This window comes from Canis lupus, chromosome 27, assembly GCF_003254725.2.
Source record: "Canis lupus dingo isolate Sandy chromosome 27, ASM325472v2, whole genome shotgun sequence".
NCBI classification, from domain to species: Eukaryota; Metazoa; Chordata; class Mammalia; order Carnivora; family Canidae; genus Canis; species Canis lupus.
The window spans coordinates 14,870,704-14,888,966 of record NC_064269.1 but is presented as its reverse complement, the minus strand read 5'-3'; the positions used below and the strand labels follow the sequence as shown (position 1 = coordinate 14,888,966).

Below are 18,263 nucleotides of genomic sequence, written 5' to 3'. Positions count from 1 at the left end.
CTTTTGTTATTTTTTGAAAGTTAAACAGTAAAATTTTATTATTTTTAGGTATATTAGATTTAAATATATTTCTCAAAGATTTGATCCATGCCTTAATTAGTGTTTCTTGTCAGAATTATCTTGTGGATATTGTAGGAGTTATCAAACTGGTTGTTCACTGTCAAAAATACTAAGCCAGTCTTTAAAAAAAAATTCTAGGGGATCCCTGGGTGGCTCAGTGGTTTGGCGCCTGCCTTTGGCCCAGGGCACGATCCTGGGGTCTCAGGATCGAGTCCCGCGTCGGGCTCCCAGCATGGATCCTGCTTCTCCCTCCTCCTGTGTCTCTGCCTCTCTGTCTCTCTCTGTGTCTATCATGAATAAATGAATAAATCTTTAAAAAAATTTCTATTAACTTCTTTTGTAAGGTGAGGACAATCTCTGAAAGAGGAGCTTTTTTAAAAAAAAATTTACTTGTTTATTCATGGGAGACAGAAGAGAGAGAGGTAGAGACACAGGGAGAGGGAGAAGCAGGCTCCCTCCAGGGACCCCGATGTAGGACTCAATCCCAGGACCCTGGGATCATAACCTGAGCCAAAGGCAGACACTCAACCACTGAGCTACCCAGGTGCCCCTGAGGAGCTATTTTTAAGCAGGCCCTGAGCATATTCTTTCCTTCATCCTTCCTCCTAATTTGTAAGGTCAATGATATCCACCTCTTTGACTAATAGGAAAGCCTATCTGTATGAAATCAGCTTATCTAAATATATTAGGAATGTCCAGCAGTCCTGTTTCATGGAAATTAAATGAATGAATAAGTTTATGATGTGAAAATCTCAAGGTCATGGCCATTGCTGCTTTAAAACTAAAGGAGCAAATGTTGAGAACAGTTTGCTTTTGCTCTTTCCATGGTAAGAGCTCAGTGGTCATCTTTCTCTTAGATGCACCTTAAGAGCATCTCCAAGGTCCAGGCAATAAGAACAATGGGAGATGATGGGGCCAGGGGTGGTTTGTTGAAATATTAAATAAGTAACAACTCTGCCTTATGAGGTTTAAAGATGGTTACTCTAAAACTGTTCAGAAGTCTGTTAGGAATCAGAACTAGTCTGCCATCAAGGAATAATCTTAGTACAATCACTATGTTTGGAGACATCTGTGTATTATGTTAGTATATTGTGTTTATTACAAGTAAATATTTCCATACAGTTAAAATAGTGGTTGGGGTCACATTAACTTTTAAAAAAAATGATTTTATTATGGGTCATTTATCTATTGGGCAAATATTACTATTTGGTGACTTCTTACTCTGGTCGTGAAGCTTGAAATCTGAGCTGTGAATGTTGCAAACATAATCATTGGTGTGAAGGAGTGATAAACATAGCTTAGGCTTGTGTTTGTGGGTTCTCTCGTTTCCCCCTTCACATCTTCAAGGAAACCCTTTCAGCAATTGTATGCTCATGATATACTAAAGCGTCTTTCTTCAAAATCATGTGGAATCTGATGAAGGCTTTAGAAAACAAATCATGGTGCACTTAGGTCAGTACATTTATAAAATGCATTTATTAATTCTCAAAACCTCCTTGTCTTTCATCTCAATACCTTCCTATATTTGGGGGAATAAAAGGCTTTCCTAGTGTTCAATGACTTTCAGGGATCATCAGAGCAAACAGAAGAATATTTGGTGGGAAGTTGGGGTGAGGAACACAGCAATGGTGAGGAGGAGGGGGAGCATCTAGAATTGTTTATTCTAAGAGAAAAAAACAAGTGTTGAATTCCTTTGATTTTATTATGCTTTGAAGCCTTTTGAGTCCTATAGTAATAGATAGATTAAGGAACCCACTCTTTCTGGGTGTAGTGGAATGTTTATGAACAAGATGATTGACAAGGCAAGAAAGGTTTCTCAGAAATTCTGTAATTCAATGTAAAACGAGATACATGATTAATGTAAACTTGAGATTCTCATAAGGACACTCATAACTTATTTGAGAAATAATCTCTATAATGCAGAGCATTTCTGTCAAGATACACATATTTTTTTAACAAAAAAAAGTATTTGTAAGATATCCTGAGGTTAGCCAATAAGGATGCTGGAGCCTGAGAGTCCCGGTTATCCCAAGCTGTATACCCCACAGCTCATCAGCAAGGTATACACCTGTAGCCCATCTGCATGGCATATACCTGAAAGCTATTTGTGACTCACTGATAGGAAAGCTCTGCACAGTATTAGCTTTTTACAAGTAGATTTCCATCCTTTTGATCTTTATTAAATGATACCACATGCACTCAAAGGAAATCAATTTGATCCTCAGCTCTGTTTCTTTATTGGGAAGTGTATCTGATTTGTGCTAATGATAGAAATTAGTCTTCAAGTGAGTTTTTATTGAGTATCTTGCCATTTTGTGTCAATTACAGATCTGAGCAACACAAAGATATAAAATAGTTGAAATAAACACAAGTTGAAAGGAAAAAGCATGCTCTTCAGTAAAATCTTTGGCAGTGGCTGGTCCTCTAAGAAACAACCACATCAATCTCGTCTTTTTTTTTAAGATTTATTTTTATTTATTTATGATAGACATAGAGAGAGGCAGAGACACAGGCAGAGGGAGAGGGAGAAGCAGGCTCCATGCAGGGAGCCTGATGTGGGACTCGATCCTGGGACTCCAGGATCGTGCCCTGGGCCAAAGGCAGGCGCGAAACCACTGAGCCACCCAGGGATCCCCGCATCAGTCTCATCTTGTGAGAGAAATGTCTTTATATCCTAAGCAGGTGATAAACTACCATAATAACAATAAAAGGTACATGAGCCTACTTAATTATCTTCACTAAATCTGAACAACAGAACAGCCTGTCTTCCAACCCTGTTCCACTGCCACTCTCTCCCTCACACATACCACCATTCAAAGTCATACCCACCTCTTCTTTTAGCCCCATATTACATGCTGGAGGAGAGGATTTTAAAAGTAGTGATCGAGCCATCTGATATCCTCTAATTGCAACAGTTTCACAACCTTGTTACTCAATACAGTAAACTGGGAAGCTTTTAGAATTTACCTTTATCCAGGTACCATTAAATCATATTCTCTGGTGCTGGGGAGATATCAAGATGCCCCAAAGTAAAATAGTTTATAAATAATGAGGCTATGGATATGCTAACATGCAGTGCATGTTTGAGTTCACAGAAGTTACTGATCACTGTTAGCTGAAGTTTTTAAGAAAAAAAAAAAAAACATGATTAAGAAGATTAGGGCTTGGAAAAAAAAAAAAAAAAAAGAAGACCAGGCTTGGGCTAGAAGATGCAAAGGGTATTTTAGGTGGAGGCCTACGGAGAGAGCCTGGTGGAAGGAAAGAGTAGGAACTATCTATGCCTGAGACCTCAGAAGAACTCAGATTGTTTGGAAAAAGTGAGGAGACGAGCCTGGATAATTTTAATATTTATTTGGGAAGCAATGGGAATATATAACTGGGTGAGACCAGTGACAGAGATGCTTGAGTAGACATCCAATGGCTCATCCTGGAATTAAAATGATTCTCATCAGAGAGGAAAGGAACAAGATTAGAGAGGATAACACCCAGGACCAACATCCTTTGGTCACAGTCTGCTTTCTGTAGTGAGGTTAATGACTTAGAGCTATCACTCTTTTCCCAACACATACCTTTCTGGTCTATTACCTAATGTTCCATATCCCTCACACCTAGTTTGTATGTGCAACCATTGATGTGCATTTGCATTTATGGATCTTATTCCTGGGATTTCTCATTACAAAGCCCCTAATGGCAGTTCAGAGATTTTTTAAAAAGATTTTTATTTATTTATTCATGAGGGACACAGAGAAAGAGGCAGAGACATAGGCAGAGGCAGGCTCCTTGCAGGGAACCCAACGAGGGACTCGATCCCGGGACTCCAGGATCACGCCTTGAGCCGAAGACAGACGCTAAACCACTGAGCTGCCCAGGGATCCCTCAGAAGATTTAAGTAGTTATTTCTGCAGTAGTAACCAGCTCTGCTTTGGTTACATGGACTTGGATAAATCACTCAAACCCTTCAGATTTGGTTTCTTTACACAGAGATAAGGTAAGACTGGGTATTTTAAAACATAAAATATAGAACTAACATCAGGGCCCCTAGATGGATCAGTCCGTTAAGTGTCTGACTCTTTTTTTTTTTTTTAAGATTTTATTCATTTATTCATGAGAGACACACAGAGGCAGAGACAAAGGCAGAGGGAGAAGCAGACTCCATGCAGGGAGCCCGATGTGGGACTTGATCTCAGGACCCTGGGATCATGATCTTAGCCAAAGGCAGAGGCTTAACCACTGAGCCACCCAGGCGTCCCCCCTCCCTTTTTAAAAAGATTTTATTTATAAGTGTCTGGCTCTTGATTTGGGCTCAGGTCATGATCTCAGGGTTGTGAGATCGAGCCCCGTGTTGTGGTACATGCTCAGCAGTCAGCTTGAGATTCTTTCCCTCTTCCTCTGCTTCCTCCTGCTCACACGCTCTTAGATAGATAGATAGATAGATAGATAGATAGATAGATAGATAGTAGATAGATCAATCTCCCATCACAAGCATTTTGGTGACCACTCTGCCATACAAAGGGCAAGGCTTGTAACTAAAGATTGTTTCTTAGCCATCTGCCCCCACTAAGTTTGAGCACACTATTACTTAGATAAGAAAGCATCCTTCACTTTCTCTGATTAGTTCAAAGTAAAATAACTGTTTGCCAAGAAGGAAAGCATACTAACCTTATTCATCTTTGTTTCTTTGGACCAAACAATGAAGGCAAATTAAAAAAAAATTGGTAGGTTAATAAACGATACCAGTAAAAATATTTATGAGCAGTAAGGGAAATCATCACATGCCACATCACTCACACATAAAATTTCCAGAACAAATAGTTATCCCTTTAAAGATTTTAATACATACTTAAAAATGGACAATTCATTATTACATAATTATATAATTGATAATGTTAGATATGTGGGTGTATATAGTTTTCTTTTCAATAAAATAGTTTCATGCTTATAAAAGTCACCCTAAGTCAACTTGGGACAGAGAGAACAACATACAGTAGAAATAAACCAAGTAATAAATAGGGTTTAAGTAAGGAAAAATATTATAAAGCAGTTACATTGTTGACACAAAAGAAAAAAAATACACTTTTCTATTATTTGAAGGCAATTCACAATCATTTCCAGGAATTTTGTGAGAATTTAAGGCCATTTGTTCTAAAGAAATGCTTTAATTTAGACACAACATCACAAAACTGTTATTCTTGTAAAAACTGTACATGCAAAAACTCTTTACAATTAATTGTGGACAGGCAGTTCAGTATGTAGGAGTAGGTTATTTCACAAATGTGTTGTGCACTAAGTCACATGGTTGTGTATATTTAACTGGGAATTTCACAAAAAAACTTCCAGCCTGTGCACCCTGCAGGGCAACATGAAAAGGTGATAACAAGGAATCCAAATCAGGAGAGCCAGTATCCCTTTGAATTAAAATATCTAGACAAGGTATAATGGAATAAAAAGTTTAAAACTTCTGCTACATGGTTCACAGTTAAATATTCTGGGTTTTAGTCTTTCTAAATAGCATTATAATATAAAGATGCTACTTTGTACACAAAGTATTTTCTGTGCATTTTACAGTTCACGATGTTTGACTTTTTATTATTTCTACTGAGAATTACAGAACATAAACTGACTGCAGTCTAAATTTAGAACCCAAACTCCATGAAAAATGCATGTTCTTACAGGATACACATCTGCTAAGCTTAAACTCCCTAACTTGGCAAACAACGCAGAGGAACTCATTACTCAGCAGATGCGGCTTCATAAGACAATTCACTTACTGAGAAATATGAAAGCATCTCTTCCTTCCCTTATTTGCAATTGCATTTGTCCAGACAGTCATTCAAAGAGATATTGCTCTTGTGATTATAGCTATTGCAATTTAGAAGACAAAGGATTCAATTTTCAAAACTCTTATTCTTAAGAACAGTTATAAAAGTATTGAAATTTAAAAAGTTGTAACATGTAAACATTGATACAGAGAGACTGCTTTCCTATACACACAGCAGTCGAGGACAATATTTGAGTTAAAAACATATTGTGCTTTTTCCCAACAATACATTGGAAATTAGCTGTTTCTGTCCAAAAAAAAAAAAAAAAAAAGAGAGAGAGAGAGAAAGATTCAGAGAAGACATCCATATTTTGCTTCAAGCATTTAAACAATTTTTCTGTTGCTCATGCAACAACTATATTTACAGTTTTGGTTTAGAAAGAGAATTAATTTTGGATCCGAGAAAGCATATTAACCAGTACTGCTGAAACCAAACTGAGAAAAGGATCTCATTCCCTGGTTCCTTACAGAGCACCAGGAGCAAAGCGTTGACTCAGCAGTTCTAAATGAAGTGTACTTAACTGAGCAATTCAGAGCACAGTCATATCTGAGTCTGTAACACATGTGTAGGTGGGGTGTATGGTGGGGGCGCAGGTGATGGCTTGATCCCACGGGCCCTCATGTAGGAGAGAAACTGCTCAGGGATCTCAGCGAGGACATCTTTAGCCAATCTAGCCATGCTCAGGATGTGGTTTCCGCTTCTGTCAATATAATCTCTGAATGGCACAAACTAAAATAGAGGTGAAATCACAATTCATTAATGAGTGAAAGAAAAGTGATTTCAGAGACTTTAGCACGCTATTTAATAGACACAAAAATCGAAACATGTACACATTTAACTGAGATTCAGAGAAGCCTGGAGGAATGGTTAGATGGATAGTAATTACTATGCATTTTCAAGAGATTTTTTTTAAAAAAATATTTTATTTATTTATTCAAGAGAGAAACACAGAGATAGGCAGAGAGAGGCAGAGGGAGAAGCAGGCGCCTCAAGGGGACCCTGATGGAGGACTCGATTTCAAGACCCTGGGATCACGCGCTGAGCAGATGTTCAACTACTGAGCCACCCAGGTGTCACAACGAGATTTGATTCATTGCCAACAGCTAGCTACTACAATGACCAAACGTTTCTAATGTATATCCTTTATCTAAAAAGAGATGTTAAAAAATAAATAAAATAAAATAAAATATAAAGATGTTATTGGGGATGCCTGGGTGGCTCAGCGGTTGAACAATCTGTCTTTGGCTCAGGGTATGATCCCGGGGTTCCAGGATTGCGTCCCGCATCGGGCTCCCTATGAGGAGCCTGCTTCTCCCTCTACCTGTGTCTCTGCCTCTCTCTCTCTCTCTCTCTCTCTGTCTCTCGTGAACAAATAAATAAAATAAATAAAATCTTTTAAAAAAAGAAGAGATGTAATTGTTTTCTCTGTTTTTTCCTACCAATAACTCATGTCTCCTGGTTCCGACAGGGCCATCATGCTGCTACATGTGTTCTGTAGTTCTGAGTTCTATACCTCACCTGACAGCCAGTGGGATAGAGTATTTACCTCTTCAGGGCTCAGTTTCCTGCAAATGGAGTTAGTACATGCCTAATTCAACTTACAGTGTAGAAACAGTATCCAGGGGAGGGTAAAAAAAGAAAGTGTATATTGTTAAAGAATCCTAAAACACATGTGCAGTATTTTTCATTATTACTAAAATGTCAAGTCACATGTCCCAGATGAGGCTTTTGAAAAATCTATTATTTGGAATGGAAAATGAAAAGAATTCAGCATGAGAGTTGGTATACTTGTTATTGAAATATCATCATTCTCGTTTTTATATCATATAAAAATAACTGCCCTATCTTTACTTAAGCAATTATGTGAGGGCCACTATCAGCTCAACATTAAATACTCTGGCAATAAATTGCTTGATTCTATCTTCATTTACAATGGTTACTTAAGTTAATAAATATGTGCTGCTTGAGGGCATTAGTTCAACTTCCCTTCAGAGACATGATGATTCTTGAAGCAACTTGGAAATGTTTGGAACCATTAATGTTGTGAAACCAGTAATTTTAGGTCTTAGAGAAAAAGGCACAGTGAACACATTTGAGAATGTTGAATAATATCTGAGTGTAATATTTAACAGTTGAACTAAATCGTTTTTTTCTCCTCTAGACAAAGCACGCTCCAATCTCGTACTATACCATAGCTATGTTAAATTTATTTTGAAAAAATTGTATTTGATTTAAGTAGCTATTCAAGATGTGCTTTCAGAAAAAAAAAAAAACTATTATGGGTAAGCAGGCTTTAAAATGGTCAGGTTGTTACAGATAAACCAAATTAAAATTTTGAGAAATCAAATAATAGCAAGTATAATACCTTTTATGCAGTGAACACAGTCTCTTTTAAGGTAGAGTACAAAATTACTCTTTTCTTTTTAAATAAGACATACGGTAGGCAGAAGCAACCTATGTGACTATAATACCTTGTCTTGCTAAACCAGGAGGAAAACTCAACCCAGCTTTTAGAAAAGTGTAGTAGAAAGGTGACAAAGCTTTCTCTTTCACCTGAAGAGAGCTAAGTGAGGGTAAGAGAAACTAACAGAGCGAATATAATCTTCAACTGAGAAGAGAACTGAAGGGGATGTGAGCTTGTGTGAAGTCAAATTATCTAACTTTGGACAAGACTTGACATTTTTAACAAAAAATCAAAGAGGTGCAAAAAAAGGTTAGAGTTTTTTTTTTTTTCTCTGAAACTATAATTAGAAAAGTGAGAAAATAGGAATCAACAAGATTGAGGATTAATGAGAAAAAGATATCTAATTGCTATAGCTTACTTCATTCTTCTTGTAAAAGGCATCGATTTAAAAAATAAGTATTTAGTAGGCTTAGTATATAGTAATTATCCCTTAAACTTTCTTTTTAAGAGTTCAGTTTTTCAGAAATCAGTAGCTATTACATACATTGGAGGGAAAGGATGGTACCTCCAGCAAACAGTTGATCTCACCGGTTTATAGGTTTACTCTAACTTTGCTCTTTTATTTTTTTAAAAGATTTTATTTATTTGACAGAGTGCAAGTGAGCACAAGCAGGTGAGGAGCAGAGGAATAAGGAGAAACAGACTCCCTGCTGAGCAGGAAGCCTGACCTGGGGCTTGATCCCAGGATCCTGAATCACAACCCTAGCCAAAAGCAGATGCTTAACCAACTGAGCCACCGATGCGCCCCTCAATTTTGCTCTTATATTTTTCTTTGACTCTTTAGCTTTACTTACACACTATGGACATTAAACTCATTTATCTTTTTACCCTCTATTCTCCCAAGCCCTGGAATTACACTGCCCAGGTTCAGGGCCTGGTTCTCCGACTTATTAGCTGTGCTATCTTAGACAAATGGTTTTCCACTTTTTGCCTCCATTTCCTCTTCTAAAAATGAGGACAATAAGAATAATACTTCATCAGGTTGCTACATTAAATAAATTAACATGTAAAGTGCTCAAAACAGTGTTCAACTCATAATATATACTATATGTGATAGTTGTAATCATCACTATTACTATTCATCAACCTATACATGTATATATTCAATATAAATATGAAACTATATTGTTAATAGTTTTTTATTTACATTCACATCAAACATTAAATACAAGGACTATCCTTCTCCATTTAGCCCTATCAAATTTAAGTACAATATCAGTTGTCTTCTAAGTAATTCCTGGCCTTTTTGTTATTTTAAAACACCCAATGCTTCAACTCCCCAGCAAATGCTATGAGATGTGCTAATTTTTTTTATTGAAGTAAATTAAAATTCATATTTAAGAAATTGATGCTCTGGGATGTGAAAACTCAGATTCACAACCACCCTTCTCATAATACATGCAGTTCTACTCATATTTAAAACATGTTTATAAATAATGAGCAAGAAAGAAATCTTAGTTTTCAGCTGAAGAGGAAAGTATACACCACATTTAACTTAGATTTGTTCAGTGGGGCCACAAAATCTGCCTTCCTCTTGAATACTGGGGGACCTTGCCCCCATGGTGAGAATCACTGCCATAGCGAGTTCCTGTTATTAACAGGCGTATACCTCATCCGACCTGTGTGCTGGGGGTGGACAAAAAGTGTTAAGAACTTTCTACTCAGTAACCTAAATTATCTAAACCTTTCCCACAGGACATTCAGCTCTTCAATCATTTCACAAGGAACTTTTCCTAAGTGAGAGATGAAAATGACAAGTGACTTCATTTCCTTTACCTCTTTTTAATGTCAAATCTTACAGCTGTCAGGACAAAATATGCCCTCTATAACATTATCGCTCATATCCTTCCACGATCATTTTCCATTCAACTTCTCAGACCACTCTGATTATTGTCTTTTTTTTATCATTCATTTCTGATCACTGTACTGGGGTTCAAAATAATGCTCACATATTTGTGGGTAAGTGTTGTTCATTGTCCCCACAAATTAACTTGAACCCTTAAAATGTTCAATCTAAAGGGATAAATCAGTTTTTACTTTGCACTGATTTAATACATTCATCTGAAGAATGCCAATAAATGCATTCTGTTCTGTAGAAATACACTATATCTTTGATACTCTACATTTTTATTATTATCATCATTATTATTATTATTTTAGCATCCATCTAATACAAGGAAAATGTTCTACATGGCTGCTCTAATGGCTAGCTTTGCCTATTTGTGAAAACAAGTTTTGAGTCAGTTTGGGCAAATGGACTTTTAGTTGCTGTTCTGCTCAATTTTACTTGATTGTTCCTACTGTGCAGAACTCCATTAGTGATTTTCAAGTCTCAGCCTTCAAGGTTATTATTCTCCTTTTAATGGAAAATATGATTTAAATATAATTTTTAAGAAAATGATAGGCTAGCCAACAGCTGCATGTAGCCAGTAGAAATGACACTGCATTATACACAACGGCCAATTCATAGCACAAACAAACAAATAGAAAGTCTTTACATATATTGATCTAAGAAAATAACTCATTTAAGTTTTAGAATAACAACCATAGGATCTCATCTTGCTTACTTTTTATACTATAGTCATGAGATTTAATCTTGAGGCAATGAATATAATCACACATAAGGCTGACTACAGTGTCCCATGTCAAGGTACAGCTACTATGAAATATTGACATAAACATGCCTTTGCACTGGACTATGCCAACATACTATCTAATAATAATAACTAATATTGGTATTATGCATTTATTGAGCAACTGGTAGGTAACAGGTCTTCTGCTGAAAGATTTATACAATATCTCATTAAATTTTTATAGGCATGTTACCCATATTTTCAATTTATAGAAGAGGAAACTGAAACTTAAGAGAGTTTAATTAATTTAGATCAGATACTTACCAGCATCATTCACTATTTGAACCTAAATTGACCTAACCCTGATACATGAACCATTATAGTAATATGAAAAGGGAAATAGATTTTAACAATCTGCATTAAAATATTGGCTTTTATGAGACGAGATGTGTTATAACAGAAAGATTGCTGCTTTTGGAATCGGAACTGTTAGAAATTTGGATCTACCAATTTATGACCTAAATAATTTTGCACAAGTTGTTGTAAGTTTCCTTGTTCATTAATTATTACAAGACAAAAAGTGACCAATATTTTGAGGAAGATATAAAGTGGTTTGTGAATAAACTGACAAAGAAGGGAAATTAGTTCAGGGGTGCGGAGAGCACTTTGTGCAAGGCTATATAGTGGGAACTTTCAAAATGTAGGATTTCAATCAGCATGGATAAGGAAGAAGCATATTCCAGGTAAAATAATAAGAAAAAATAAAAATAAGAACAATGGAAATGTGTGATGCAAAGACAGTTGGTAGTCCTGATTATCTAGACAAGTGTGTGTGTGTGTGTGTGTGTGTGTGTGTGTGTGTGTGTGTGATATTAGGTAAAGAGGAAGATTAGGGTCTGGTCATGGAAAATCTTATGTGTTTAGGTTTTAGAATAAATTTATACATAATTTTTGTCAAGAATTTTATAATCAGACATTTTAAAGTTAAATCTTGACTATTTCTTATTAGCTACATGACAACAGACAAGAAAAACTGAACCTCATTTCTTTCTTTCTTTCTTCTTTCCTTCCTTTCTTTCCTTTCCTTCTTCCTTCCTTTCCTTCCTTCCTTCCTTCCTTCCTTCCTTCCTTTTTCTCTTTCTTTCTTTCTTTCTTTCTCTTTCTTTCTTTCTTTCTTTCTTTCTTTCTTTCTTTCTTTCTTTCTTTCTTTCCTTTCTTTCTTTTTTTTTTTTTTGTAAAATGTAGTAGTCAAAGTACCTGCATAAGGTCAAGTAAGGATTGAATGAAGTGATACTATAGCTCTTAGCCTGCCAAGCATAAAAAGAACTAATAAACGACTCAATATTATTATTATATGAGGAAGTTGGAAGCTACTTAAGGTTTGACATAATAATGAGAACTCCATCCAATACCCTCAACTTTCTGCAGAATCTCAGCTACCTTTGGCCTTTGTTATTATTTGCAGCCTTAGGCTTTTGTTTGCCCACTTAAAAAAACTGGGTTCCATTTCCAGTGCATTAACTTGATTTGCTTCAACATATAAGAAATTGGAAGTAATGAAAAGTTTAAAAGAGCTTAAACAGACCCTATTTTCTGGTGATATTTTAACCAGCAGTATTTACAGCATCAATTGTGATGGCTTAGATATTTTCTGATGATGGAAAGATTGACAGTATTGTCCTTGGTGTGCCCTTATAAATCACTATTCTAAATATTCTAGAGTATTTCTATTCTTGAAAATAAGTCATTTAAAGAACATTTTAGTGGATGGTGGAACTTGGAAAACTGTGATGGTGGAATGTTTTTTATTTCTTTTAGATGGGGGAGGGGCAGAGAGAAAGGGAATCCTAAGCAGGTTCCATACCCAGTGCTGAGCCCAATGTGGGGCTCAGTCTCACAACCCTGAGATCATGACCTGAGCCAAAATCAAGAGTCAGATGTTTAACCTGCTTAACAGACTGAAGCCAACCACATACCCTTGGGATGCAGGAATGCTTTTAAAACCTTACTTCAGGTGAGAGAATATGCTAATTCTTCAACACAATATAATATGTAAATGGTTACCCAGTTTACTATTGTTAAAAGACCAAACCCCATTTAGGAACATCTCTGTGAAATTAGACCAGGGTCTATCAAATTCCCTTAACTAAATGTAGGCATGTAAGTCAAGATGTCACAGTCATTCAGGAGGCTACTAATTCTCTGGGGACATTTTAATTTCCTATTCAGTATCTATAAGATCTAATGACTCTCTCAGTTCAACTTTATGTAGTAAAATCCCTTGAGTATTTAGTTACATCCCCAGGAGTCTTCAGGATATTTGGGGATCTCAGTGTTACTGTAAGGTGGAACACTGGTCTCTTCTTTCAAGAAGAAACATGATTATATGAATATATACCTTATACTGATAAGTAATAAAGCATTTTCATGTGCTACTTCCTCTGAGACTCACAACATCATGAAAAGAGCAGAGATGAAAGAATTTAAAGTCTAGAGATAATGAAATGAAGTCTCAAAGAGATTTACAGACTTGTTCAAGATCAGTGTAACAATATTGTAATTTCAGAGATCTGGGTCCAATCTCAATATTCTGCCCAATGTAGTATATCTGTTGAGAGACTAAATACTTTCATGATCAAGGATGTTTTTATTATATAAATGCTAATAGGCATGACTGTTGCTTGTCACTAGCAAAACAGATCATCCCTCTCAAAGGAAATCTTAACAATGCAGGCAATTGTAATTACCTCTTCCAGAAAAAAATAGTAATAAGTTTCCCTTTAGAATCATGGTGATGCTATGAGACATACGGCTGCTTCTACCGATTTTGTAAAAATGCATTATAGTAGCAACATAACACATTCCAAAGAACTTCAAATTCATACTTCCCTTCAGTAATTTGATTTTTTGGAAACTATGAGTCAGGCATTATGAAGAGCTTTTAGATAAAGTGTAATTACTTAGACCTATAATTATGCTAATAAGGTTAAGGTGAACAATCATGTGTCTAATTATGAAAACAAAACACCATGGGATACTTAAATAAATGGCCACATCATCATGTTCCTTTTCTCAGCTGCTTTTAACCTAATCATTCATGTGTGTGTGTTTTTTACTCTACCAAGAACATTAAGTTAAAAAGTTTAAATCATATTTATTTTCTTTTAAAAAACTGTTATACAGATGTTTCTATTACAAAATTTAATTTTGCTGCCTAATAAAGTACAATGCTTTTTAAAATCTTTATCAACATTAATCTTTATATTAACATATTTATAGATTATTTTATATTTCTTCCTCAAATTATTTTAACCATTTTTGGTGGTCTTTTACTGAGTTCTATTTCAGAAATGTTTTTATATACATGATCTTATTTAATCTTTACAACAATGCCAAAACACTGAAATTTAGAAAACTCATTCAAGTCATCACGGTGGATAGTTCGGGATTTGAGCCAAATTCTGCAATGTTCCAAATTCCACAGGATTCTCTTAATGACTGTTTTTTGGGTGAATATACAGGTTTTTATTAAGAGGATAATATTAAAGTCCATTATTTGCTCCTTCAAAATTTTTATAGCATGTGTTGAGACCTTTGCTTTCCTACTTTAAAAAGTGCACTTCACAGCTTTTTTTCTCGTGTAGAAACCTAAAGGATATGGAAACCTAATATGTAGCCATTTAGTTGAATTAACTGCTTGCTTTCAATAATAAATTTGAACTATATTGATTGGTTGCTGATTTTTTCCTTCTATTCACTCCCTGAATAGTAGGCTTTAGTTATGTAATTTTTCTTGATTTTAACAACTGTAAGTTATATATGCTATATCAATTATTATGTTATATTATATCATGATTATATATCATATATCATCTACATATTACATTCAAAATTATATATAATTTATATTTTAATATAAATTTCTATATTTACATATAATTATAAGATCTATTTCTCCACTTTTCTAACTGTAATCTAGGGAGGAAAATAACAATATCTAAAGTTTTAGTTTGTTACCACTAAATTTATTTACATTGAAATATAATCAGCTGTCTTAAAATATATTTAATCTTTTCTGAGGACTGAACAATGAATAGATAAGCAGTATTAAAAAGTCTGTTATATTTCTAGTCTCTAATTTTACCAAAGATCTCAATGATATTTTCTGGTAATATGAAAGTAGAAAAAGACATATACTATTTTATAAATGGTGAACCTGAAATACAAGAGAGTCACTGGGTACTTTATTTCAGGCCCTACTTGCCATGCATTTCATAGAGAATCAACCAACTAAAATAAATAAAACCTAAGAGTCCTGCTTTCAATGTAATTTGTTTATTTACAAATCAGAGCTGACATGTTCCTCACAATGAGCAAAATAATTTCCAAATTTCTTACCTGTACAATATCCCTTTCAGCGTATTTTCCCCTGGAAGAAACTCTTACATCATCTCCATCCAATTCAACCATTGCTTGAAAATAAAATAAAACCATTTATTCAGTGCATTTCATCCATATACTCTAACAATGTAGGTGACAGGAAATCAAGATGCATGAAGTAGCAATGCGTCCCATGTCAAGGCAGAAAGCTTGTTGATCCCTTCACCTCCTCAGTCATTCTGCCACAAAACTTGACTGAGTGAAAATTTTACAAATGAAGAAAGCTAGCCCAGACTTCATGTGACCCTTTGAAAGATGGAAGAGCCACTGTAGTATAGGTGTATCTCCCCATCTCAGAGGTTCTCAATTCTGGATTGTATACTTACGTGACTGGGCAAGTGATGCTAATCCATTCCACTTTTGTTGTCTTTCCAATTTAAGAAAGGTGGCACTAACCTCAGAATTTCCAATAACAATTTGAACTTTATTCTCATTGAAACTACAACAAAGCTGTCTATCCATATTGCCCAACTTTGACTGTATTTAATGGATTTTAAAACAAGAGGTATTTGCTCCGCCCTACATGTTTAGATTAAGTATGATTTTCTGAAGTGTGATTTTTTTTCTTAGTTAAATAATCTCAACATCACACAGATCAGCTGGTATTTGTGAATATTGTGATATAAATGGACAGCTGGTAATAAAGTAATGTTATGCTGCAATTAAGAGCATTTTCCAGGGTTTATTAAGTTTTCAGTGAGAATTCTCCAAATAATTAATTACACGAAGAATGCTAATTTGTGTTTAAAGTATAATTCTATTACTGATAATTCATTTTGTATACACATGACATTCACCAGAGTCCAGAGGGCCACTGGTCAGAATATAATCCTCAAATTTTCGTTACTGTCTTAAGTGTTTGGATAATGCATCTGGGTTAAAAACATTGTTTTAAATTTTACTTTTCTACACATATTCATGAGTCAATTTCTGAGCTGAAACATTGATAGTGCACATAATTGATAGGGCCACTACTCAGTAATTTGCTTAGATATACAATATATGTCATAATTTAATAAATATATATTATCAATAGTAAAGAAATTAACTTATTGAAAATACAAAAGATCTACAAAACAAATAAGCAAAGAGAAAAAATAAGAGAGAGACAAGGCAAGAAACAGACTCTTAATTAAAGAGAATAATCTAAAAAAAATAAAGAGAATAATCTGATAGTTAAGGGGAGGTAGGTGGAGGGATGGGTAAAACAAGTCATGTGGATTAAGGAGTGCACCTATCATGCTGAGGACCAGGTTGTAATACGGAAGTGTTGAATCACTACACTGTATGCCTGAAACTAATATTACACTGTATGTTAACTAACTGGAATTAAAAAGAAAACAAAGAAGAAGATGAAGTAGAGGAAGAAGAGGAACAAGAAGGAGAAAGAGAAGGAAAGAAGAAGGAGAAAAAGAAGAAAAATTTTTTTTCAGAAGATCTATTTTTCTTCCATACTTATTAGAAATGTGAATAGGAGAAATCATGCTCAAATACTTCTAATAGTTAATTCCTTTCTTTGGTTTTGTTTTGCTTTCAAATTTTTCATATGACTGAGATATAAATGCACAAGGATCATGAAAAGCCAGCAATTGCAGGAAGTTCTCCTTCACTCAAATAGAAAACAAGAATTTGATGATCATCCGTGTCTCACCTTCCACAATCCCCTACAATTTCCATCAGCCTTTGTGAACGTTTCATTCCAAAGAAGGCAGATGACAGTTATTCAGGAAACCATGTATTAGAATGGGAACCTCTAAACTATCTCCTACTTTTCAGCATGTATTTTGAGTTAAAATGCTGCAGGAAGCAAGAACTGGAGGCTATGCTTTGAGAACAAGGAGAAAAGACACAGGATAGAAGCAGTGGAAGGGTCCTATTGACCCTTCAGGTTTTCACCTGCTCCCAGGGAGCCTGAGACTGTGAGCCCCAGCTCCCCACAAGTACTTGTCTTTGGGAAAAAAAAAGTTTATAAGAGAGAGAATTATACCTCTTTCTGTGGGTGGGAAACATAATGAAATCTGAACCCCTTCTATTTCTTTTTTTTGTATATTTTTTATTGGAGTTCAATTTGCCAACATACAGTATAACACCCAGTGCTCATCCTTTCAAGTGCCCCCCTCAGAGCCTGTCACTCAGTCACTCCATCCCCCACCCACCTTCCCTTCCACTACCCTTTGTTCATTTCCCAGTTAGGAGTCTCTCATGTTCTGTCTCCCTCTCTGATATTTATATTTTCTCTTCTTTCCCCTTTAATCCCTTTCACTGTTTTTTATATTCCCCAAATGAATGAGACCATATAATGTTTGTCCTTCTCCAACTGACTTGCTTCATTCAGCATACTACCCTCCAGTTCCATCCATGTTGAAGCAAATGGTGGGTATTTGTCGTTTCTAATGGGTAATATTCCATTGTGTGTGTGTGTGTGTGTGTGTGTGTGTGTATATATATATATATATATACACACACACACCACAGCTTCTTTATCCATTCATCTTTCGATGGACACCGAGGCTCCTTCTACAGTTTGGCTATTGTGGACATCGCTGCTATAAACATCAGGGTGCAGGTGTCCCGGTGTTTCACTGCATCAGTATCTTTAGGGTAAATCCCCAGCAGTGCAATTGCTGGGTCGTAGGGCAGGTCTATTTTTAACTCTTTGAGGAACCTCCACACAGTTCTCCAGAGTGATTGCACCAGTTCACATTCCTACCTGAACCCCTTCTATTTCCATTTCTCCCCTTCTACTAACTCAGATCAAAGCTGGTAGCCCAACGCTGCTTTAATTTGACTTTTTTGCCTTTTAAGGATAAAGAAATCTGCCTTGAGAAACCCTTCTTTTCAATAAAAGTGCTTAATGGAGGAGTGAAAAATCACAGAAAGTTCGAAATTGTTCTTATTAAAATACAG

At 35.5% G+C, this 18,263-nt stretch overlaps 1 protein-coding gene across 3 annotated transcripts in view; it reads right to left on the bottom strand.

The window, feature by feature from the left end:
- Positions 1–18,263, bottom strand: part of CPNE8 (copine 8) — a 360,644-nt gene that overhangs the window by 99,752 nt on the left and 242,629 nt on the right. For 2 of the 3 annotated variants that reach the window (XM_025455580.3, XM_035707441.2), the window contains 2 exons: positions 15,315–15,388; positions 4,873–6,608 (listed from right to left, as the gene is read on the bottom strand). In XM_025455580.3, coding sequence (XP_025311365.1) covers positions 6,420–6,608; positions 15,315–15,388 — 263 coding nt within the window. In that variant the 3' untranslated portion in view covers positions 4,873–6,419. Of the gene's footprint in view, positions 1–4,872; positions 6,609–15,314; positions 15,389–18,263 lie in introns of those variants that run through there. The other variant, XM_025455581.3, reaches the window with a different exon arrangement.